Source organism: Anabrus simplex, chromosome 7 (assembly GCF_040414725.1).
Source record: "Anabrus simplex isolate iqAnaSimp1 chromosome 7, ASM4041472v1, whole genome shotgun sequence".
In the NCBI taxonomy this organism is placed as follows: Eukaryota; Metazoa; Arthropoda; class Insecta; order Orthoptera; family Tettigoniidae; genus Anabrus; species Anabrus simplex.
Window position 1 is genome coordinate 116436647 of NC_090271.1, and position 25708 is coordinate 116462354.

General features: G+C 40.8%; 1 protein-coding gene across 1 annotated transcript in view; it reads left to right on the top strand.

Annotated features, from left to right (window-relative positions):
• The first annotated feature begins 4561 nt into the window (after positions 1–4561).
• LOC136877176 (esterase FE4) overlaps positions 4562–25708 on the top strand; it is a 75530-nt gene continuing 54383 nt past the window's right edge. Inside the window, exons 1-4 of the mRNA XM_068228725.1 lie at positions 4562–4768; positions 8387–8527; positions 10119–10272; positions 18769–18954. Coding sequence (XP_068084826.1) covers positions 4562–4768; positions 8387–8527; positions 10119–10272; positions 18769–18954 — 688 coding nt within the window. The remainder of the gene's footprint in view (positions 4769–8386; positions 8528–10118; positions 10273–18768; positions 18955–25708) is intronic.

Consider the following 25708-nt stretch of genomic DNA (forward strand, 5'->3'; position numbering starts at 1 on the left):
TTAAAACTACCAGTTATTTCCGCACGATTTGTTTTCAGTCTTAAATTCATGGCACGTGTGATAACATGTAAAAAACTACTACGGTACAGTATTTTAGTATCTCTACTTATTTCTTGTTTTCATTGTTGTAGCAACTTCATCCCAAAGCTTATCTAACACAAACCGATTGTGGGATCCTGCAGAGCACTTATTAATTGCTCGACATCCAAGCTACAGTATAAGAACAGCGATCAAAGCAGCGAAATCAAATTATTTTGAACATCCCGCTTTGCTCTCTGCTCGTGATAAAAGTGACGCTCTGCTCTCTGCTTTGCTCGCCGCTCTGCTATGTTTTCAGCATTACTTGTTAGTATAGTTAGATGACCAACACGGGTTGCCTGGTTACTACCGTGTCGGTTTTCTGTTCACGGATAATTATTGACTACGCTAAATTAATGACCCTAATTCGAGATAATGTCAGCTGGGACCGTACTTTCACTCTTGTAAACATTACGCTGACCTACTTCATCCGATCTTGTAGAATACAAAGGGCACTAGGAAAGTTTTGCATTGTGAGTGAAAGGTATAGTATTTTTCAAAATGATTTCCACCACCCTCAATACACCTCTCCATACATCGAAAGCAGTCACTGAACCAACTTTGCCACTTTTCTTCGGCTACATTTTCACACTCTTGATCCCATGCTGCCAGAAGCTCCTCGTCGGATGCAAAACGCCGCACTTTCAGCTTCATCTTCACTTCTGGGAAGAGTGCGAAGTCACATGGGGCAAGGTCAAGACTGTATGGAGGATGATCAAGCACAGCCAACCCTGATCTGGCAAGAAAATCCATTGTTACATTAGCACGATGTGCTGGAGCATTGTCGTGATGCAAGAGCCAAGTGCTGAGCCGTGACTTTGGACGGAGCTGCTTGCGAGCCTGGATGACCTGAGGCAGACAAGTCTTACTGTACCACTTCGCAGTAACTGTAACGCACAACCCAAGTCAGGATGCCCCGTTTAGTGAAGAATACTGCAATCATCCTTTTTTCACTGACCTTGACTTTCGCACAGTCACAGGAGTACCCTCAACTTCAAACAGCCACACCTTGTCCTGGGATTTTGTTGGGACATCGTAATAATAAAGTCAAGTTTCGTCACCTGTAACGATGCTATTGACGTTACGCGAAGTCCCATTTTCAAATTGCTTTAGCATTTTTCGGCACCATTTCACTCGATGTGCCCTTTGTTCTTCTGAAAGTGAATGGGGCACCCAAAGGGACAAACCTTTCTAACATGGAGAAGGTCATGCAGAATTGAATGAATAGCTGATGCAGGGATGTGGAGGATCTCCTCTACCTGCCGAAATGAAAACCGCCTCTCTTGCTGCAACATTTTCCTCACAGCTCCAATGTTTTCCTCAGTCATTGATTCAGACGGTCGCCCAGAACGAGGATCGTCTTCAACCTCAAAATTTCCCCTCTGGAACTCTTTGTACCAGCGGAAAATTGTTGTCCGATGTGGATAGTCTTTCCCCAGCACAGGAGTCAACAGTTAATCCACGAGCAAATTCGTAGCGAATAATTGTGCGATATTCACCTTTAGACTACAATGACATCTTTTACTTGCTTTCAGTTCCACTGCTTGGTAAAAACTGGTGTGTAGACCGTTTCTCACCCCTCTTTTCATTCCTCACCATAACAGGGGCGTCCAGCCAACCGTTTTTGCGTATTACCCTTTGTACATTAAATGCAGGGATCGTCTGAGACTGAGACTAAGAACCCCCTGAGTGGGTCAAATTCTGTGGAAGACATTTTTTAACGAGAAAACTAACAGTCGGCTTTATATCGTACTGAAACAGACAGGTCTTATGGCGGGTTCAAATGTTCAGCTTGACAATCTCGTAGTATCGTGTGCGAGCAGTATCCGGTTTAGCATGCGAGCACTAAATTCCGTATGGCAGTCGACAGTAACCGAGCGGTAGTCCCGATGTTGTATGGTGATGAACAAGCAGCAGAACACGAGAAGTTCAGGATACTCTTATGTCTTGTTCGTGATAACACTAAAATACTTAAATTTTGCAGTTAATGTTTACCTGTCTAATATTATTTTTATTGCTCTGAGGGAATAACCTGTAATTTGATCATTTTAATTATTTACGTAGTATTTCCTCCTCAACTTCAACTGCTCATTCCTGCCATCCGGCTGGCGACAATTTCTGGAAGAACACTGTATACCTGTTGTAGAAAGTAAAAAAAAAAGGGAATGTACCCGTGCTCAAAGCTAAAATTGGCGCTTGGCAGAAAATTTATAGTGAATTCGATGTACATACTAACGTTAACCAACGTACGATCAAGGAACTGAAACAAGTGTATAAAAATCATATCTTCCGTTTCTAAATTTTTCTGGAAAAGGAGTATCACATTCCAAATATTCAATATTCATTATAGTGAGGCTACTTAAAGGATGCAGCAAAGAATTAAAAGAGAAAAGTTACTTAAGTATAGTTCATCCAATATTGGAATATGCAAACAATGTTTGGGATCCTCACCAAGAGTACCTAATAAAAGAAATATATAGTGTGCAGAGGAAAGCAGCAAGATTTGTAACAGGGGATTTCAGGAGAGAGAGTAGAGTATCAAAAATGTTAAAGGAACTTGGGTGGGAGACTTTAAGTAAGAGAAGGGAGAGAACTAGACTTATAGGATTATATAGAGCCTATACGGGAGAAGAAGCATGGGGAGATATCCGTGAGAGGCTTCAGTTGGAAAATAATTACATCGGCAGGACTGACCACAAATATAAAATTAGAAGGAATTTTAGCAGAAGCGATTGGGGTAAATTTTCATTCATTGGGAAGGGTGTGAAGGAGTGGAACAGTTTACCAGGGTTAGTGTTTGATCCTTTTCCAAAATCTGTACAGATGTTCAAGAAGAGAATAAACAGGAACAGAGAAAATAAATGAAATATTAGAGGGCATTCGACCAGTGCAGTTAATGTAAATAAAAAATGTGTGTGAATAAATTAATTCCATCCCCTGGTCTAAGGAGTTTGGACAGCCAAAGTAGGGGACTGCCTGTAGGGGTGAAGTGCAGTGGGGACTTCGAGGGCCCTGGGACCGCTACGGTAGCTGTGAAGTCCCTTCAGGAACTCTGAAAAGTGGTGGCAAAAGGGGCTCTGGTTAAGACGCAGCAGGTCGTTATGCTACTTAGGTTCCAGAATGGGTAAAAAATAAGTAAATAAACGCAGTGTAAATTTTAATCTTATCAGTTGTATAGTATCATTTGAAGTAATTCCACATACTGTATATCAGTTGACTATATTTGTAAGTAGTACAGGAGATATTATAAGTAGAATTTTGTAAACAATATAAATTTGTTAAGGATGAACTGTGTGTTTAATAGAATAAATTGTTAGCGTAAATTGTATAATATTGTATTATAGGAAAATTTTCTTCATGTTAATTAAATGTTTAGTGCTTGACAATACCGTAATGTATTTTAGTGTACCATTTGTCACCGAGGTAGACACCTCATTTGCAAATAATGAGATTTTGATTTGATTTGAAGATACATAAGTCCTGCATCTAATGCACCTGCACCTGGTGTATTTTGAATTAACAGAACTACTTGAACCTGGGCAGTTTATTTAACTGAGAGTTTAACAGAATGTTAGTCTTAACTAATATTAATTTAATGCCGGTTTGGTTAAGTTCACTGTTAAATTATTTTAACAGGCAGTTTGAGGTTGAATAAACAGGGCCTAAGAAAAATATTTAGCGGAAAAGGGCACACAATGTCGCGGCTAACCGATTTGTACAGCACCACATCAAGTAGTACAGACCTGCGGAGCAATATGTAGCATGTTCTGCGACGAAGGGTAACAGGGGTATGTTTGCACCAAGGTTACCCGCATTCGTCTGTCTGGCAGTCTCACTCAGTCAATGTGTCTGTTCGGTTCTATCTAGTGTCTGTTACTTTGTTAGTGTGTAGCCAAGTAATAAATTGCTTTTTAATAGTATACTTACGCCATACTTCTATATAAATGTAATACATGCGTAATTAATGTTCCTTTGGTGAAAGTTTAATTGTATAGTACTTTTGTTACCGTACTTAACCTTTACGTCTCTATCAAAATTCGCTCAGAGAGCATCAAAAACGTCTTATAGAATTCTTGTTTGTGTCCAACCCCACCCCCGGCTGTATCCATTGGACGTGGGTACTTTCTGTTGTCTACTATATTTTTGTGCCACTCTCCACTTCTCATTCCCAGTCGCCGCTCCTGGTCGATAGTTTGACAAATGTCCAAGCAGTAATGAAGTTTCTTAGGGTGTAGAGTAAATCTTTCGCGTGAGATATATTGGAAGTGTCTTTTCGACGAAACAGGTGTATATGTGTGTGTGTGAGTACTGAGTGTACCCTGAACTCCACATCGGTCTTATCGACGAATTAAGAACCTTGGCCAGATGTCAGAACTTGAGTGGTATATCTTATCAGCGTCTAAAGTACCAATTTAACTACTGCTAATGGACATATGTAATTTATATATAACTGTCAGTGATTTCTGATCTGTACAAAATTGAAATGGCTACTACAGCACTTGTGTCCACTCTCCTGCTCTTGATTGCTCATCAGCTGGGTGAGGTTCTCTCTGACGATGAATATCCGACTGTAACCTTGCCTCAAGGTACTCTGAAAGGAAGAAAATTTACGCCGGGAAACCTCTCGCCATATTACAGTTTCCTTGGTATTCCTTATGCGAAACCTCCAGTGGGAAACCTCCGATTTAAGGTAAGCATGTTTCATATTAATTGCATTCTGTCTGTTGAATATGCCGTTTGTTGTAAACATGTGAGGAAAAGTTATGGTGTTACGGCAGTATAAGAGGAGCCGGGTCTCAGAACTCGATGGGGACAGTGAGATAGCAAAAATCAACTGATCACCAACATCTATTTACAATCGATAAATTAAAGTGAGATCACACAGACATTACTATATAATAATTAACATAAATAATATAATTAATAATAGAAAGGAGAATCATTCATAAAATAGATTTACAGCCTGGGAAACTTCAACCCTAGGTCTATAGAGAAGGGAACATAATGTGACAAACAAATACAAAGGCCTGTAGAGAAAGTAAAATGTTAACCTAAAACAACGCAAACCTGCTTACGAGATGGACGATCGCTTTGAAAATTGTAGGCAAGGTTAACAGTCTTTCAAGGACACAAGTGCTACAGAGCATAATTGGTAGATAATTTATATTTGTAAAAAATGCACTAATCCTCAAAAGTATAATATAAGATTTCGAATGTAAATCACATAGAACTCAAAATCCCATCATCATCATCATCATCATCATCAGTGTAGTGTATCCGTCTAGACAAATATCAATTGGGCTCTCCAAGTCTTTTTATCTGGAGCATCTTCTTTCAACTGACTATACACTCGACCTCTGTTTAGTCCTCGATCCTCCTTCCCATTTATCTTCCCCACTACAGACATTCTTTTATCAGCCAACTATCATTCAATATTTCTCTTTCTTCGTTAATTCGTTGGGAATGGCTGTTCCCAAACAGTGGTCCGAGGACCCCTAGGAGGTCGCGACGATAATATAAGAGGTCCGCAATAATAATACAATTTGTATTTAAAGAGTGAAATTTTATTGTACACACACAATTCATAGACCATTATCCTAAATTTAGGAATTAGCCTTCACTGTTGCATAAATTACCTACAGTACAGTATATGTAACTCTTAATTTGGCCGATAGATGGTACAATTTAGCAGAGGAAAAAGAAGAAATACTACAAGGCAGTGTAAGTGATTTAATTGTGACAAACTTGGAATTTCTAATATCCACACTCAGACCATATTTTCAGCCTCTGGTGATTGAGAAAATGTCGTGGATTAGAAATCCCTTCTTTGGCACTGAACATGAACTGCCCACCCGTGAGGAAGGTAAACTAGCCGAAGTATCTAGGCAGAGGTAAAGCGAAAAGTAAATCAAAGTATGATTTGGGTGGAGAATCAGAGGAAGTTCCGTCAATGTATCACAACTCAACCTTTCATCGACTTTTGGGTCCATTGTATCCCTTATATCCTACAATTTCTAGAAAGGAAATATTGAGTTCAATGCCTTTCATGACAACATAACTCTATGTGTGTACCTTTTCTGTTCTAACAAATGAAAACAAAGTACAGCAAGAGAGATGATATAGAAGCTGATCTTCGGTTCGAGTGTCTACGGTTGTAAAACGCTTGGTTGTAATTATTAGCCAAGTGTCACATAGTTTTATAACTTCTGTGCATTTACAAAGTATCTTTATGTAAATGAAGTTAAATTAAACTTTCCAAAACAGTAAATATTAGTCCTAAATATTATACGAATAAAACCAATCAAGGTATTTTTACAAAATTATATTTTCGTTTACTGAAAGCAGTATTTTGTTCTGTGGCTAAGGGGTCCTCGAACATGTATGCTATATGTTCAGGGGGCCACACAGACAAAAGGTTTGGGCAACCCTTCTCTAAATAACTTCCTCATTCCTTACCTTATCTGCTGGAGTGCATAATTACATCGTGCAAACGTACATTCCTACAGAAAAGTACGGTAATGTTCATCTCCCTTTACTCATCACCATAGGAAAATTAACACGACGAAAATTGCTCTGATAGACTGCATATCCAGAAATACTGTATGTGGCTGGGAGGCGTGACCAGACTTGTGGAAAATAGTGTATAGGAAGAGCATTGTCGGATACGCGGTATTTTTTTCTTCATCGACGATGTGTATTTAAGGATGTCCGAAAACAATCACAGCAGACCTTGGTGCTCAGTTGATTCACAACTCTTTAAAATCACTCTCAAATTTAATTGGCTGTAGAAGCATAAGATCGAAATTATATCAGCCTCAAACAAATGAAGCAATAGGAAGATGGCATCGTTCGCTTAGGGCTGATTTAATGTGTCACGGTCGAAAAGGGAGCGATATATTTCATGCAGTGTTGTCGGGACTGATGTTAACATATACAAATTTACTGAGTTGCTCATCTGGTGAACTGCTTTACAGTACGGCTTTACGTGGGTAATATATATTTCTAAAGCTTGGACTCACCACCTCCTGAATGATTTGTGAACGATATTCATGAGATAATTTGGAACATTTAGACCAACTCCAGCCACACATAATAAGAAGTGCAGTGAATTTGTTTATAAAGATCTTGTTTTGTTGCTCACACGTTTTCCTGACGATTTATAGAGTCAGAAGTCTTTGGAACAACCATATTCAGAATTGGGCAAGGTCATTCATTGTATCAGCGATAGGGTATCCTCCATAATAACTGATCTGCAGTAGTGAACTTACCAGTAAAGAGATCGAGGCCAGCTTACACCGTTCAAGGTTATATTTGCAGGAAGTTGTGAATACATCTAGTACGTCAGGATCTATAAACCAGCCCCTCCGCAGATATCCTGGACCTATAAACAAGCGTGAAGATTTCATTATTTAATGAAGTTTCTCGATTGGTGAGGGAGGGCTGAGGTGTGGGATTACATGTGGCAACTTGTACCTCTTCAGTACTTGTTAGCCTATGGACGCTCTTAAGCGTTCTTGAAACTTTTCTCCCCTGTGTGTGCCCCCACACATCCACGGTATCCAGTGCCTGCCCTAAGAGGCGACTTGAAGGGTCCCCGGGTCTGTTAACTTGGGAGCATTTGTTGGCCACCATCGGGCCCTTCGCTGAATCATAGCATTGCTTCCACTTACTTGTGCCAGGCTCCTCACTTTCATCTATTCTATCCGACCTCCCTTGGTCGACTTTATTTATTTCAACCCGAAGGTATTAGGTTGCGAGTGCTAGGGAGCTTTTCATTTTCCCACCCTTCGTAGCCCTTGGCCAATATCTTCATTTTTCGAAATGTTCAACCCCTTCCATGATATTTTTCTCCAATTATTGTTATGCAGAGGATTGTTGCACAGTCGTACTTCGTTTTAAAATTTTAACCACCACCTCTAGCTGAGTTTGGTATTAACTTGTTTTAAATTACTTACCCAGTTTCGTGTTTCATGTCCGACCTCCTTTGGCCAACTCTTGTTTTGTTTCTATTTTGGTTGTGTTAGTTTTCCGCGGCATAGGAAATCTCCTGTGCCCCTTCCCGTTCTTTTGCCCGTACCTTCATTATTTGAAGTGTCAGACCCCTTCCAATTTGCTTCCGATTAAAGTAAAGAGGGATGATTATCCTAAAGTATTAGTTTAAACAGTAACCAATACAATAATAATACTTTCTCTTAAAATAATAATCACTACCACCACCATCAGGTGTGAGGAGTCAGTGAACATATAACTTTCTTGTTACCATTGTTACACATACACTGTTATTTATAATAATTCATCTTCTTTACAGGCTCCTGTCCCCGCTGAGCCGTGGAATGGAACCCTGGAAGCCTTACAGGAAGGAAACGTGTGCAAGCAAATAGGCACGTCGGAAACGGTATCACTACTAGGAGATGAAGATTGCCTCTTCCTGAATGTCTACACACCGGAGGTGAGCCAAAAGAGATGTAATAACCTATAAATAAACCACACAAATTCCTGTACCTACTGTAGGCCGATGAATGAATTTAAGAGAGTAATATTCAACCCCGAGGTCAGTTTAATCAAACATTCGAGTGGAACGGAACGAGAAGCTCAATAACAAAGTCCTTTCAAATTTGTGTGCATTTTTTTCTTTTTTTTTCTTTTTGTAGAAAACGCAGGATTTTGACATTCATGGAACGATATGCGTTCTGAACGACTGAGTAAAAGAATTTTTTCCTGAAGGACTGTTTCAATAAATCTAACCTGAGGGTGGATAATTGAATAATAGAACAACTGATAACTGAATAAGTGATTCATGATCCGAAATTTTCGGGGCAACAGTTAAAGCATTTTGAAGAGCAGGTACTAAATTCGTCGCTAAACTTTTAAAGACTTCTGCTGGAGAGCCATGTGAACCATCCGGAAGAATTTTGGGTTTATTGCTAGACAGCAGTAGCATCGAAACTCTGTGGTTCCTGTGTGATGCAGGATAAGCAGTGGCACTCGAGAGGTTAGTTATTTCTCTATCCCTGAGCACAGACCTGAAAAGAGTTGAAGTTCAGCTTCAATGATAAATAGACTGGTGAGGTAAAATACGTATGTGTAATAAGTAATAAGTTTCCTGTCTTACAAAACTAGTGGTAAAAACATAATTCAATTTAATTAATTCAACATCGTATGGCAAGAAGTCATTTTGATCCTGCTTTGCAAATGTATGTAATTCATTTCCGGACGAAGTATAAATGCATTCCTCATTTTCTGTTTTCAAAAACAAACATGTGGAACTTCTACACACTATTTGATTTAACTACATCATAATGTAAGTGTTGTATGTGAACACTTTAACTTTGTAATTTGAGTACATTCTTGTATTGTACCTCTAAAAGCAACGCTCGGTCATTTGTGCGAAAAATAATGAAATGGAGAAGTACATAAATAAGCAAACAAATAAATAAAGAAAGAATGAAATAAAGAAATATATAATTAATTTGGAGCCAGTTAGTAATGAAGCAAGGCTTGAAGTTTCCAAATCAAGGTATGGGATTGTTCCACTTCATTAGTTTCTTGTAATCAGGCGATGGCTTTGTAAAATCACTTTTATTTCCTCGTAGATTTTGTAAGAGTTGTTTAAAGTCATTGATGCGGTTTTGCTTAGGCAGATTATGGCCTTATTAGAATTCATTTAACCAGCTTGTAACTTACATTGTTGTGTTGTTATGGTTCACTGGCTTATTCCTGAGACGGGTGATAGTTTTGTAGAAAACTATTGAATTGTAGAGTTGTTTCAGTTCACTGGTTATTTTTCTCTTAGGCACGGAGTGGCCTTTGTAGAAACTAGTTCATTGGCTTCTATTTTGAAATGTACGTTAGTTTCAGTTCTCGAGTAAAATTTCAAGAGGCCCGGGGTTGGCCTTTGTGGACACTATTTTACTTGTTTCGAAATTGAAGAACAGTTTTGCTTTAATTAATTGAGTGGGTTTCTCTGAAGCAGACATTGGCTGTTGTAGAAACTATTTACTTGTAATGAAATTGACCTTTATTCGTTGTTTTTATTTCAGTTACCTGTATCAGGACCCCTGAGGCCCGTAATGGTCTGGATCCATGGAGGTGGTTACTTATTCGGATCTGGTAACAAAGACGGACAAGGTCCCCAATTTCTCCTCAATGAAGGAGTAGTTTATGTGAGCATAAACTACCGTCTGGGTGTTTTCGGTAAGTAACTACCAGCTGCAGACATCGTAACATCCAGTCAGGATTAGGAGACATTTTGTGTGAATAACCTGTATTATCAGTTCTCCTTCCGTAACTATATGCATTAAGGAAGTTTTTAAAATCAAAAATACTCAAAAATATTTATAATATGTGAAAGTACCCGTAACACGAGACGTAGGACTGAATGTGTTAAATAAACAAACGTTAAATATAGAATGTTGTGGGGTATAAATTCAATAATACAAAAAGTACACCTATATATTTCGGACTACGGAATGGTTATGACATGGGAATACAATGATTGATGTAGTGTATTATATTATTACGTAATTTATTCAGAATCTTAACGGAGGATAACATTATGCTACATTTCATTCTTAGATGATGGTACTAACAAATGGTGGGGAGGAGAGTTCAAAAATTCAAAAACCCATTACATTTTGTTGGAAATTACACTTGTTCATCATAACTGCTTTTCGATTTTTACACTTTTAAAATAGATGAGTAGGTATTGTATAATTCTCCTGGGTCAGTTTATGGCCTTAATAGAATTTTGATTTCACTAGCTTGTAAATTACATTGTTGGGTTGTTTCTGTTCACAGGTTAAGTTTTCCTGAGGTGGGTGGTAGTTTTGTAAAAAATTATTTAACTTGCTTCTACTGTAAATTGAGTTGTGTGATAATTTTATTTCACAGATAAAGTTTATTACATATGTTATTTAGACTCTTAATAGAGAACGGAATGCTGTTGGTATTATTATATTCAGACGATAGCATTTTCGTTAATGAATGGGAAGAACACTTCAAAACTTTCAAGAACTTATTATAAGTTCGCTTGAATTATTACTTGCTGAGAACAAAATGAGATTTTTGTATTTTTGAAATTATTTTTCCTTGGGAGAGCAGACTCTACAGATCCATTTGTACCTTGTAAGGAAAATATGTACTGAATGACTGATGAAAACTCATGATGCCTGACATTATGGTCCTAAAGTTGAACTACAGTAAGATTTCCACCTGCCATTTACCTACACCTACAGTATCATCCAATCTATTCCACAGAATTATTTTTTTCGTGTTACATTATAAGAATGAAAATTCATCAAATAATTATCCTTATCCAGATCTAAGAACCCTCGCCTGCCTATGAATTTAATACATAGGAATGTGCTTCAATGAAGCCCACTGGCAAATCTCTTAAGTTTTGAAGTGTTTAAACCACAGAACTAAATATTCAAGAGAGTTTTCATAGAATACTACAGCAGTCTCTTGCATTCTTTGTTTTCTAACCTAGTCATCTTCTTCCAGTGAACTTAAGAGCATTTTCACTTTACTACGAATGAAAGGGCGAATTTTTCAAGGAGATTTATTCCCAATAAAATTGTATCCATTAGTTGAATTTGTGGTGTTCTGTCACCCTTCACTTTCAATACAACGTTACGAAATGTGGATACAAGGTCCTATAAGGAAGTTCTTAGCGACGAACGGCGCTTTTTAGACTGAGGAAATAATATTTTAGTCCTTGATGTACATCCAGGATTTCTTCCTGTAGGCATGAGACACAAGACGCTTGTTCTGCTATACTCTAGGATTGTTTTGTGTTCAACATGTAGAAATTATTATTAGTTCTTACAACCTCAGTCGCTCTATATAAAGGAACGATAAAGTCTTCACTGTCACAATCTCCAAATCAATGAGCAATCACTTACTAGCTGAGTGAATAGCATTGTTAATAATATATCCACTATATCCTGTAACCATCAATTCTCTCTACAAATATGTGTTTAATTTTCTGAATGCGTTGTGTTGTCTTTTCTTTTCAACTCCATCAAAATTGTTATTGGTATCATGACCACAGAAAACCTTAACCGTATGTGTGAGATTATATTCGACCAGCATTTTATTTGAGTATTTAATTACATTGTCTGAGGTATCTTCTGGCTGCGATTATAGATACAACATCCAACAATGTAATTTCCACACCATTGCATAGTTAATGAAATCGTATAAGAATGGAAAGTAATCTCTCGTGTCCGTGGCTTCAAGAGTCTAATAGCACGGACAATTTTAGCTTTACTTCTTGTATAGACAACTGGTGCTAAAACTTTCGTAACAGTGGCATCACACTTTGTACATGCGCATGAAAATGTTGGTTCAAAACACTCTTGAATTAATTTTTAGGCACAGTAATTTCCAGGAAACTTTATTTTCCCAGTAATGCCCAAACTATTTTTCTTAGTTTCTAAAGAGATATTTGTCTATATGCATTAAAACACGTTAATATACATAAAATAACAGGAAAAATGTAGGGATAGGTGTCACATATTAGTAGATAATACCATGTCTCGTATGAGAACGCTGGGCATTAAACATATCAAGTCTCCAAACTGTTTTTTTTTTTTTTGCTACGGGCTTTACGTCGCACCGACACAGATAGGTCTTATGGCGACGATGGGATAGGAAAAGCCTAGGAGTTGGAAGGAAGCGGCCGTGGCCTTAATTAAGGTACAGCCCCAGCATTTGCCTGGTGTGAAAATGGGAAACCACGGAAAACCATCTTCAGGGCTGCCGATAGTGGGATTCGAACCTACTATCTCCCGGATGCAAGCTCACAGCCGCGCGCCTCTACACGCACGGCCAACTCGCCCGGTTCCAAACTGTTAACATCAATCATGTACGTCAGCTTTCTTTTCTCGTGGTAAACATAGAAACAGTGTATGCAGAGGGTCACACATCATTATGACAATATATTCTGGGTTTTGTAGGACATCGTTGAGAGGCACATCTTCTCTGTTTGTCTCTTGGAGCAAGCAGATGATCAAACCCATTGAATCTGATATCAAGGCAGGCACAGTTCTCAAGCAACTTGAATGCCGTATCAGTGACTTTTCCCTTTGTTTTAGCTTCCAAGATTTAATTTCAAGTAACTGAAAGTTACAGCTCTTCCGAAAATTCATAATATACGGGGAAATACTTCTATTTATAAGCCTACAAAGCACCCAAAAATTTGCGATTGTCATTCAACAATTTGGGTAAAGAGAACACAATACCACTTTCCCCGTGGATTTCAGTGTGAAATTTGCCTAGTAGCCAGTCCTTGGGATCAATTCCTCTAATATGACAGTTGTATTCCCTTAGGAGCTTCCATAATCGTATAGTAACTCGTGCGTTGACGCTCATACTCGACCTTGAAACGCTTGAGAAATGTTTAATATGTCAAAATTAGTTGCTAATGTTACTCATTTTTTATCATTCCATCACACATTTACAAGTTTACAAGTTAATTGTTGAAGGAAATTGCTAGCATTTTAACAAGAGTAATATCCTTTTAGAGGTTACTGTCGAAAAATGCTGCACCACTGTCCGACTAATCCTTTCCAAACTTAAGTAGGTTAGGAACTGCCGATGCTTAACTGATTTTAAGGAAGTGCCGTACATTCTTCTAAGCTACCATTCGAAACTATACGACGAATTTGAAATTTATAGTAATATCAACATTTTTGTGCCAATTCGAAAGTGAATATTGACAGCAGCTCACCATCAGTTCTTTACTTTTAATTGTTTTTTAGCGAAAAAATCTTTTTAAAATATCTGAAACCAAATGTGAACGTGATCACCTGACTATGAAATAATCAGCCGTGACAAAGTAACTGTTACGTTACGTTTTTTGAACTTCGATTGTTCTTAACAACGTTACTTACGATGTTCAGTAAGTTCACAAGCTACTCACTAGATAGCAAATTTAGGCAGGTCACTCTCTATAGTAGGCAGTACAATAATAAGAAAAAAATCTGTCCCAAGGCTCAGAACGAGAACGGAGAAGCTTCCATGTTCCACACGTTAGTTCACAGTACTTCACGAGAGCGAGAACGGGAACGGGAACGGGAACGGGAACCTTGAAGTAAACTTAACCTAATATTTCATTACAGGAATCTTCTTCATCTCCGTACTAACTTTCGATTCTCACAGTACCTGTTGCTCTATATCCTAGGAATCGGAAATGGATCACGAGGTCTCTCCTAGTGAAAAAGTTGTTAACGAACACTATGTCACTACCAGGATTGTCTATACAGTATGGCATGTTCAGAACAACATGAAATCCTAATAATATATCCCGTCTTTAACCTCGGCCTGATTCTGTCCGGAATACAGATTAAAACTGAAACCGTAACCACTAAATCCACACATGGCCCTTAACTCGTACCAGAAAGTAGCCTTTTATTTGATGAACTGTTTCATGGTCTTGTGTTTGTAGTATTTAAAATATAATTTCATGCACAGCTAGACATTCTTTAAACACAACAAACTGTTGAAAGTCTGCATTCAGCATCTCGATCAGAGGCCATACCTTGAAGAAATTGTCAGTCTTGTTTTCGTTAACAAGATCATTATTGTAAAAATGAATGAGTACTTGAACTTCAGATATTTAATCCTTTGAATTTCTACACCTAAGTCTTCATCTTCAGACCAATTAATTCTTCACTGAAAGCATAGCTCAGACTCAAATATATTTGCACTTGTGATACGATATCCCAGACACCGATTTCCAGCGGATGTTGTGGTGTTTCTCTTACTGCACTGGATTGTCTGAAAACCAATTCCGGGAATTTTGAGATTTTCGTCTGTAAGGAAAGTTTAATTCCACATTTCTGTGTGTATGCCGATTTATGAATATCATGCGTGATCAGTTTGTTTTAATTCTTCAACCACGTTAATTCTATAGGTAGGGATGGGAGCGGCTGAAGCCTCGAATCGAGAGCGTTGACTCCATCGACTCGGAACACCGGTCTCGGTTCGCATGAAGCCTCGCGACTCCAAGCGAACTTTACTCTCATTGCGGGGCCGCTAGCGTGTCGAGGTGCGGAAAATAACATGGAATATCATACATGTTGCTGCTCATTTGCCCATTGCGTTTGCACATGAATGATGAAAGCAAATCTAATATGGGTAAATCCTCTAACATAATTCGAACATGGATTACACCACTAAAAGCCTCCGTGGCTTAGGCGGTAGCGCGTTGGCCTCTCACCGCTAGAATCCGTGGTTCAAATCCCGGTCACTCCACGTAAGATTTGTTTTTCTTCGGGTACTCCGGTTTTCCCTGTCATCTTCCATTCTAGCAACACTCTCCAACATCTTTTCATTGTATCTGTCAGTCATTCATCATTGCCCCAGAGGAGTGCGACAGGCCTCGCCAACCGGTACAATTCCTATCCTCGCCGCAGGATGGGGGCTTCATTCATTCCATTCCGGACCCGGTCACTGTCTGGAAAACAGGTAGTAGGTTATCATTATAATTCAAGGACCACGTTAAGTCTTGTTACATTATTATTATTATTATTATTATTATTATTATTATTATTATTATTACTATTTTGGTTCGTTGTGCCCAACTGTGGAGAGCGTTTGATTTTATTTTGCACAATATTTTTTCTTCTTCTTCTTCTTATTATTATTATTATTATTATGATTATTAATAGTAGTAGTAGTATACACAAAAGCCCCTTTTCGCGACAGCCCTGGTAGACCTTGGCCTACCAAGTGACCTCTGCCCAGCTCGAAGGCCAGTAGATTACGAGGTGACGTGTGTTCAGTACGACGAATCCTCTCGACCGTTATTCATGGCTTTCTAGACCCGGTCTCTACCTTAACGTGAGCACGAAACCTGAGATACAGGTAAAAATCCCTGACCTGGCCGGAATCGATCCCGGGGCCTCCCTAGACTGCGGAGGCGGCTATTATGACGCACAATGTTTGGTAAAATATTTGTTGTAAAATCATAGGCTACTCTAAGCACTCGCTTCTTTTTTTTCTGTTTTATGCCCCAGGCCAGGGTATTAATCATTTACAATTAAGAACCTAACCCGGCCGAGAATCGAACCCGGGATCGCCGGGTGACAGACGAAAGCGTTTCCCCCTACACCGCGGAGCTGAACTGGTTCAAGTTAATATTGGCGAGTATGTAAACGTATACTGTCAGATTATTATTACCACTACAATTATCGTCATCATTATCACCATCGTAGCCAAAATAGACCTACAACATTAACACCAACGTTGATAAAATCCCGAAACAATATTTAATGTTTGCTGGCTAATAATCATCTTGTATTCATCGTATCACGAGTTACCAAGGCAGGAACGTGGAACTTTAATTCGAAGCAGTTCCGACAACAGTTGATATATGGCGTTACTGCATCAGTGGGCTCGACACTGGAGTCGAGAGTGCCGGTTCCAGAGGTAGCAGTCTCGACTCTTCGCGACTTCGTTCGCAGCCCATCCCTATCTATAGGTGTACAATTGAATTTCTTCTGACAGCTTAATTTGCTGTCCGCTTGAATTTAGGATTCTTGTGCCGACTGGTGTGTTCAGTTCTTAGGACTCTGCAACATCGTATCCGATATTTTATTAGCTTTCTGTCCGTTAAAATCGTAGGCCTGCCAGTTTTTGCTACGTCATGAACTGAACCGGTCCCACGAAATTTACGTACTATTTCATGTACAGTTTCGCGATCTGAACAGTGAGTATTATGAAAAATTCAGTTTCATATCTTCTGCAAACTGATCACCTGCACAAGAAACGTGTTTAACCAGAAACTCTCTCTCTTCAATAATGAGTATTATCACACTGTCTCTAGTATTTCGCATAAACGTACGCACACTGCCCTGCTTACTGTTGCTTGCTTGCTTGCTGATGCTTATGGGCTGTGTCTACGACATTTCACCCAGTCAATACTCGCTTACTCATGTAAACACACTAGTATAAATGAAAGACTTGAGTTCAATAATTGATGCTTGAGCTTGCAAGTAGAAAACACAAAACACTGATCTTCACTATATCACCTAATAACCCTAGTTTGCTAGAGCAGACTGTTCTCATACGGGAAACTTCCAATCTTGCAATCACACTTCTTCTAAAGCTTCACCCACACGAATAATCCAAAATAGCACTCTCAAGTAATACACTGCTTACTGTTCACTAACAACCCGGAGCCAATCTACCCTTCACATACAGTTTGCCTTTGCCATTCACTGCAGTGGCAACTAGCAGGCGTGGCTGCTTTTGCCGACTTAATGCTTTCTGCAACAGCAGACCATAAGTAGGCTCGCTGCGGAGGAAATACCCAGGCGTACTCTACCTGTTGTGTGACCGACAGTGAAGAGTTAGTTTTTGTAACTCAGGAGTAACACCATCTATCGGAGAGGTGCGACAACAGAAGAGACAAGGTTCACCTAATCTAACAGCAATATTAAGCCAGTTTAATGGTGTTGCTGGCAGGTGAGGACATTGTACGTCATCACATTGTACTCTGAATCCAGCATCATCATACACAAGTTCACACACAAGTATTTCCGGTGCTTAACACTGCGGCTTACAAAATGTCACTGTGTTTACTGTTTCAGAATTCAGTATTCAGTATTCTCATACATGGTTAGCTTACTTACTTTTAGTGATTTTTTTGAGAAAATCAAATGTTTATTCACCGAGCTCGATAGCTGCAGTCGCTTAAGTGCGGCCAGTATCCAGTATTCGGGAGATAGTAGGTTCGAATCCCACTATCGGCAGCCCTGAAAATGGTTTTCCGTGGTTTCCCATTTTCACACCAGGCAAATGCTGGGGTTGTACCTTAATTAAGGCCACGGCCGCTTCCTTCCTACTCCTAGCCCTTCCTTGTCCCATCTTCGCCATAAGACCTATCTGTGTCGGTGCGACGTAAAGCAACTAGAAAAAATATATATATATATTTATTCAGACTCTATAAGTCAGGCTTGTTCTCGTTTACAGACATTTTCTTTCTTCTTCTTTCTTCTTACAAGTTGTATTAAGTCGCACCGGCACATACACGTCCTATGGCGAGGATGGGACAGGAAAGGCTTAGGAATGGGGAGGAAACGATCGTGGACTTACTTCAGGTATAGCCCTAGCATTTGCTTGGTGTAAAAATGAGAAACCACGGAAAACCATCTTCAGGACTGCCGACAGTGGGGTTCGAACCCACTATCTCCCGAATACTGGATAATGGACGCACTTAAGTGACTGGAACTATCCAGCTCGGTCTTTATCGTTCTGTCCAGGTACCTTTATGAAGTACGAATCCAACTGTCTCCGTAAAGAATGTGGTTATTGTCAGTATCATGACTACCATTGACGTCACTTAAGTTCAATACCATGTTCATAAGCTCCTTGTCCAACTCCATGGATGAATGGTCAGTGTAGGGGCCTTTGGTTTAGAGGGGCCCCGGGTGTGATATCGGCCGGGCGGGATTTTACCTGTGTCTAATGAAATCCAATAGTTCGGTGGCTGAGATTCTGTGTTGCCAACCATCACAGAAACACGCAATAGTAAATCCAAATAGAGATAGCGCCAGGAAAGTTATGTGCTCGTAAAACTCGCCTTAATTCACATGTAGTACCCATCCAGACTAGTTGAGAAAAACCCTGGAAAGAGAAAAGGCGGAGGCGATCGTAATGGTATGATCCATTAATTTCTTGCAGGTTTCCTGAGCACGGAAGATGAAGTTGCACCGGGCAATGTTGGAATGAAGGACCAAGTCCTAGCATTACGCTGGGTACAGCAGAACATCGCGGCATTTGGTGGAGACCCAGACCAAGTGACTATCTTTGGACAGAGCGCTGGTGGAACTTCAGTACAGTACCACATGCTGTCACCAATGTCTAAAGGTAAGATATCACAATTTATTTATCCGAAGGCAGTGTATCTAAAAATTAGTGTGTCTTTGCGAGTAATTTTGATCGTGAGTACCTTCCTTCACTGCATAATAAAAACCACATGTAGAAGGCAATGAATTCCAACAATTCGTGGCGAGCCAAAATGAGCTAATAACAGGATGGCAAATATAAAAGGCAGTCATATAAATTTTAGGGAAAAATGGAAGGGTGTGTATATCATTTAAGGCTGTATCAGGTTCCAAGAAAAGCATTACGTGGATCATTAATGAACAATCGCAGTGTATAGCCTATGTAACGACCTAGAGGAGGCTGAAGTATTTAGTCAGCAGTATGTAAAGATAGTTAGAAATAAGGAAAATATCCAGGTAGAGGAGGTTAAAAATACAGGCGAAGTAATGAACTGAACGTACGATATTAGGCTAAATTACAAACAGTTGCAAAATTTGAAAGTGAGGAAAGAGCTAGTCCGCCTCTGTGGTGTAGTGGTTAGTGTGATGAGTTGCCACCCCCGGAAGCCCGGGTTCGATTCCCAGCTCTGCCACGAAATTTGAAAAATGGTACGAGGGCTGAAACGGGGTCCATTCAGCCTCGGGAGATCAACTGAATGGAGGTGGGTTCGATTCCCACCTTAGCCATCCTCGAAGTGGTTTTCCGTGGTTTCCCACTTCTCCTCCAGGCAAATGCTGGGATGGTACCTAACTTAAGGCCACGGCAGATTCCTTCCCTCTTCCTTGTCTATCCCTTCCAATCATCCCATCCCCCACCAAGGCCCCTGTTGAGCATAGCAGGTGAGGCCAACTGGGCGAGGTTGGCCTACTGGTCATTCTCCCCAGTTGTATCCCCGACCCAGAGTCTGAAGCTCCAGGACACTGCCCTTGAGGCGGTAGAGGTGAGATCCCTCGCTGAGTCCGAGGTAAAAACCAACCCTGGAAAGTAAGCAGATTAAGAAGAAGAAGAGAAAAGAGCTGGGACCGATAACATTTCTGGGGATATGCTAAAGGCAATGGATTGGGATATAGTGCCGTATCTGCAATATGTATTTCATTACTGTTTACGTGAAGGAGCTTTACCAAATGAACGGAGAGATGGTACAGAAGCCTCATTGTACAAACGTAAGTATTATAATTAGTGGCCAATCAGTTTGACATGTGTTGCATGCTAGCTGTGGAAAAGAAGTCCTTCTGATTATCACACACATTTGCAACATTTCTAACTGTTTTGAGAGAAGGAAGTTCTGGTTTCGGAAAGAAATACTCCATTGGGGTTCAAATTGTACTATTCCAGCAGGGTAAAGTTAATATGTTAGATTCAGGAACTCAGATGGACTGTATTGCTATTGACCTATCCAAGGCTGTTCATCGGGTAGATAGTGGAAGAATGCTGACGGAAATGAGGGCTATTGCACTAAATAAAATAATGATTGAAATGGTGGCTACATTTCCAGAAACCGGGCGAGTTGGCCGTGCGCGTAGAGGCGCGCGGCTGTGAGCTTGCATCCGGGAGATAGTAGGTTCGAATCCCACTATCGGCAGCCCTGAAGATGGTTTTCCGTGGTTTCCCATTTTCACACCAGGCAAATGCTGGGGCTGTACCTTAATTAAGGCCACGGCCGCTTCCTTCCAACTCCTAGGCCTTTCCTATCCCATCGTCGCCATAAGACCTATCTGTGTCGGTGCGACGTAAAGCCGCTAGCAAAAAACATTTCCAGAAAATAGAAATTAAATAAGAATACGTGAGTCTTTATCTGATCCTCTAATAATTAAGCGGGATGTCCACTGGGCAGTATTGTTGACATTTAAATTTATTTTCTTTCGTATACAGCGCGATTCAGCCGCCACGTCCAATGCAGTTTTATGCAACCCACAATATTCATTCCGTCCTGAAAACATCTGTCCTGCCGTTATGCTCAGACAATAGAACCGGATATCTTGGTATTTACCGCCTCACCATGATAGGACACCGTAATGTTATACTCGTATTAAACACTGGAAGGCATTCGTGTGCCATCTGGATCATATGAACCTGACACGCCAGCGGAACACTAAAATTGGTATTGTGACCGCAGTAAACCTAATACTTGCCATGAGCTGCTCAGTGTGCCGAAAGGAAACGTAGTGTAGTTGGTAAAGGCGTGGCGGAGCGGCCTTGCATGTCAGGTGGGATGTTCGAGTCCGGAGCGAAGATTACAAATTATGGAAATATTTGCTTAATACGTACCGCACGCAAATTAAGTTTAATCTCCGCTTTCATGCAAATTGTATGTGAATGAATGTGTTTGTGTCCCTAAGAAGAGCCTATTAGTTAGCAGGCCGGACACATACTGACCGGAAATAATAGGAACACAATTGCCCTGACAGTGTTTTATCGCAGCAAATGCTCGATGTGATGACCGTTTTGGTTTATGCACATTCGGGCCCAGTATCCAATAGATCGTCCTGCGCGCTGAAGTATTCCAGGTGTATTTGCTCGGCAGGCGTCCGTGATGAGTCGCCGGAGCTGGTCGCGGTTTTCCGGCGCTAGAGTATAAGCGACGCTCTTCAAATGTCCTCACGTTAAATCCGGTGATGTTGCAGGTCAAGATTTCACACCAAACTTTCACTCCCCATCGTACTTGACGGGCCGCCTATCGCACTCAGTGATAATTGTCAGACCTCCAATCGTGCATGTTGTGGCGATTGACGTTCCCGTTATTGTGGAAGCGCGATTCGTCGGAGAACAAGATATGCCATACGAATGCTGCATCATTGTCCAGCCTGCACAATATCCACCGACAGAACTTCATTCGAGCTTCGAAATCCCACACATGGAGCTCTTGGTGTGGCTCAAAATGGTATGGGTGAAATTTATGTTCATGTAGTATTTGCCAGACGTACGGCAGGCTGATGTTCACCTGTCGTACAATCGCCCTTGTACTGATGTGTGGATTATTGCGAGTGGTCTCCAGAACGGCCTCTTCTGTTTCACCCGATGTAACGGGCCTATCGCGGACTGGTGGCTGGTTGGAAATCACGCCTGTTCTCCTTACGCGTCTTTCAACACGGCGAAATGTCGTAGCAGCCGGGTGTCGCCAGTCGGGTTACCGTTCCTGGTACAGACGTAGTACTTCGCACTCGTTTTGTCTTGCTCCCCCCATAAATGAGGAGCATGTCAACAACGTATTCCTCTATGGAAAACATGTCGAATGACAGCAGAGATTACAGTACATTCAGGCCCTAACCAGCGGAGTATGCGCAGGGCACAAGATTAATAACAGAGTCATTCTACTGTTTGAATGTCGTAAACGTGAGCCTGTGTTTACGAATTCAAGCATCATATCGATGAAAAAAGATTCGAACCGCCCCTGGCACATTCCGTCGGATGCTAGGTGAACGCCTAACCACATCCACTACGCTACAATGCAGTAAACATGCTGTTAGTACGACGAGATCAGAGTACATAAGCCATCCAGTTCGGTGTTTAACACATTAATTACTGCACTGTTACCTAGTTTAATGCTTTTAATCCCGCTCTTCGTTACACCCGGCCACGAGGAATGGCACATTACCATAGTTCTTCTTCTTCTTCCTAATCGGTTTACCCTCCAGGGTCGGCTTTTCCCTGGGACTCAGCGAGGGATCCCACCTATACCGCCTCAAGGGCAGTGTCCTGGAGCTTCAAACTTTGGGTCGGGAGATACAACTGGGGAGAATGACCAGTACCTCGCCCAGGTGGCCTCACCTGCTATGCTGAAGAGGGGCATGGTGGAGGGATGGGAAGATCGAATGGGACAGGCAAGGAAGAGGGAAGGAAGCGGCCGTGACCTTAAGTCAGGTACCATCCCGGCATTTGCCTGAAGGAGAAGTGGGAAACCACGGAAAACCACTTCTAGGATGGCTGAGGTGGGAATCGAATCTACCTCTACTCAGTTGATCACCCGAGGCCCTCGTACCACTTTTCAAATTTCGTGGCAGAGCCGGGAATCGAACCCGGACCTCTGGGGGCTGGCAGCTAATCACATTAACCACTATACCACAGAGGCAGACACATTAACATAGTTACATGGTAAAATGACGTTGCTACAATATTTAAAGGCATCATGTTTTGCGAAGGGATGATATAACATATCGCTAGGGTTCAGAATCGTATGCAAAATGTGCTCACTGAACATTAGTACCATACAGTACATCTGCAGGGAATAGCACCCCTATAACCATGTGCACGTTAGTTGGGCTGCAGCTAAGGTTATTGGAAGGGGCTGCTGAATCACATTATATAAATTACAGGTATATGGTTAAGAACTGGTATCACAGGTAAGGTTTCCGGACAATGTTACATTCTATAGTTTAGAAAGTAAGTTACAGTATTGTGAGAGATTGCAAGAAAACCTCAGCAATGTTGTGAGGTGGACAGAAGACAATGAATGGTATGGAAGTAAACGCAATGGATAGTCATGTTGTAAAAATTACACCAAGAAGAAATGTCCTCTCAATTATGGGGCGAATGTACCTCACGGGGATCGCCATAAGTACTTAGTTGTTAATACAAGGAAAGGTCTTCATTGGGCTAAGCACATCGAGTTTGTAAATAAACATTACAGGTCTCTTCATGTAGTTGTGAGAGTAATTAGGGGTGTTAGTCTTCTTCTTCTTTATCCGTTTACACTCCAGGGTCGGTTTTTCCGTTGGACTCAGCAAGGGATCTGGCCTCTTTCGCCTCAAGGGCAGTGTCCTGGAGCTTAAGACTCTGGGTCCGGGGTACAACTGGGGAGGATGACCAGTTCCTCGCCCAGCCGGCCTCACCTGCTATGCCGAACAGGGGCCTAGCAGGGGGATGGGAATACTGTAAGGGATATACAAGGAAGAGGGAAGGAAGCAGCTGTGACCTTAAGTCAGGTACCATCCCGGCATTTGCCTGGAGGAGTGGGAATCCACGGAAAACCACGTCGAGGATGGCTGAGGTGGGAATCGAACCCATCTCTACTCAGTTGATTTCCCGAGGCTGAGTGGACCCCGTTCCAGCCCTCGTACCACTTTCCAAATTTCGTGGTAGAGCCGGGAATCGAACCCCGGCCTTCGGGGGTGGCAGCTAATCACACTAAAGTGGTTTTAGTAAGGATCTAAAGGACAGGGCGTATACATCTCTGGTAAAACCTTAATTAGAGTATGGTTCCAGTGTATAAGACCCATAGCAGAATTACCTGACACAAGAACTGGAACAGATCCAAAGTAAAGCAGCACGATTTGTTGTATTTGTTGAGGATGACATCCGACAAGAGGGTATTGTTAAAAAAATGTTGCAAACGTTGTAGTGTGAAGAACTGGGAGAAAGGAGGTGGGCTGCTCGTCTAAGTGGGATCTTGCGAACAGTGAAGAATTAGCAAGGACTGACATTAGTAGACATATAAGTTTGTGTGGAACTCTAAAAGTGGGAAAGATAATAATATGAAGATAAAGTTTGAATTCAAGAGGACAAACTGAGGCAAATATTAATTTATGGGAAGAGAATTGAAGGAATGGAAATAACTATCAAGGGAAATGTGCGATATAATTCCCTGTTCTTTGAAATCATTTAAGGAAGACTAAGTAACAATTTGAAAGATAATCTACCACCTGGGCGCCAGTCCTAAATACAGGTCATTGATGATTAACTTATTGACTGAACCAGTTATTCTGGTGAGATACCCATGCTGTTATGCTATTTAAGATATTTCAGCATTACGATGTGTTTGGTTTAAGAAAATTGGCACTGGGAGTGTTCGTATCACGCCGCCCGTTCTTTCAAAGGGCCCGTGGTTCGATTTACGGCCTGATCTGGAATTTTAACCTTCATTTGTTAAATCCTCCCACTTGGAGACTGAGTGTTTGTACCACCTTTAAAACTAGATTTCATCCTAAGAAGGGCCCTCCTCCAAATACTGTAGACTAGCGGGTCGCCCATGGCCGTCAACACAAAAAAAACCTGCAGCAGGCCCCTCTGGAGGCCATATGAAACTTTTCTTTTCATCCTTACAAGCGAATGGCCCATTTAGGATCAGGCTGCAACTTCCTCTGTGTCCAATACTCTTTCATGCAATATCTAAACGAAGGCTACTGGATGGATGGGGTGAAGAAGTTTCTAGAGTACATAGGATTGGGATCATACTGGGTAAGTAATATTTCAAGGGATGACAGGAGATTGCATAAGAAAGTAGTTCAAAGAGTGAAAGATATAGAAAGACAAACAATTAATAATAATAATAATGTTATTTGTTTTACGTCCCACTAACTACTCTTTTACGGTTTTCGGAGACGCCGAGGTGCCGGAATTTAGTCCCGCACGAGTTCTTTTACGTGCCAGTAAATCTACCGACACGAGGCTGACGTATTTGAGCACCTTCAAATACCACCAGACTGAGCCAGGATCGAACCTGCCAAGTTGATCAGCGCCTTAACCGTCTGAGCCACTCAGCCCGGCACACAAACAATTAGGGCAGAATGCAACAGCAAGAGAACACTAATAGAATTTTGTAAAATAAGTGAGAATATGACTATAAGGACACAATTGTTAACAAAAAGGGAAATGAGAGGAATAATCTGATGGTTGATGGGAGTGTACAAAAACAAAGCCTTAAAAGAAAAAATGACGAAAATAAATGTATTTTATGTAATTCAAATATGGAAGTTGATTAAGGACTGTAAAGAAAAAAGAAACATTAGACACAAATACATAGAAAGGAAAGAGTTGGATAACATTCTAAATGAACATGAACTGTAAACACTTTCAAGTG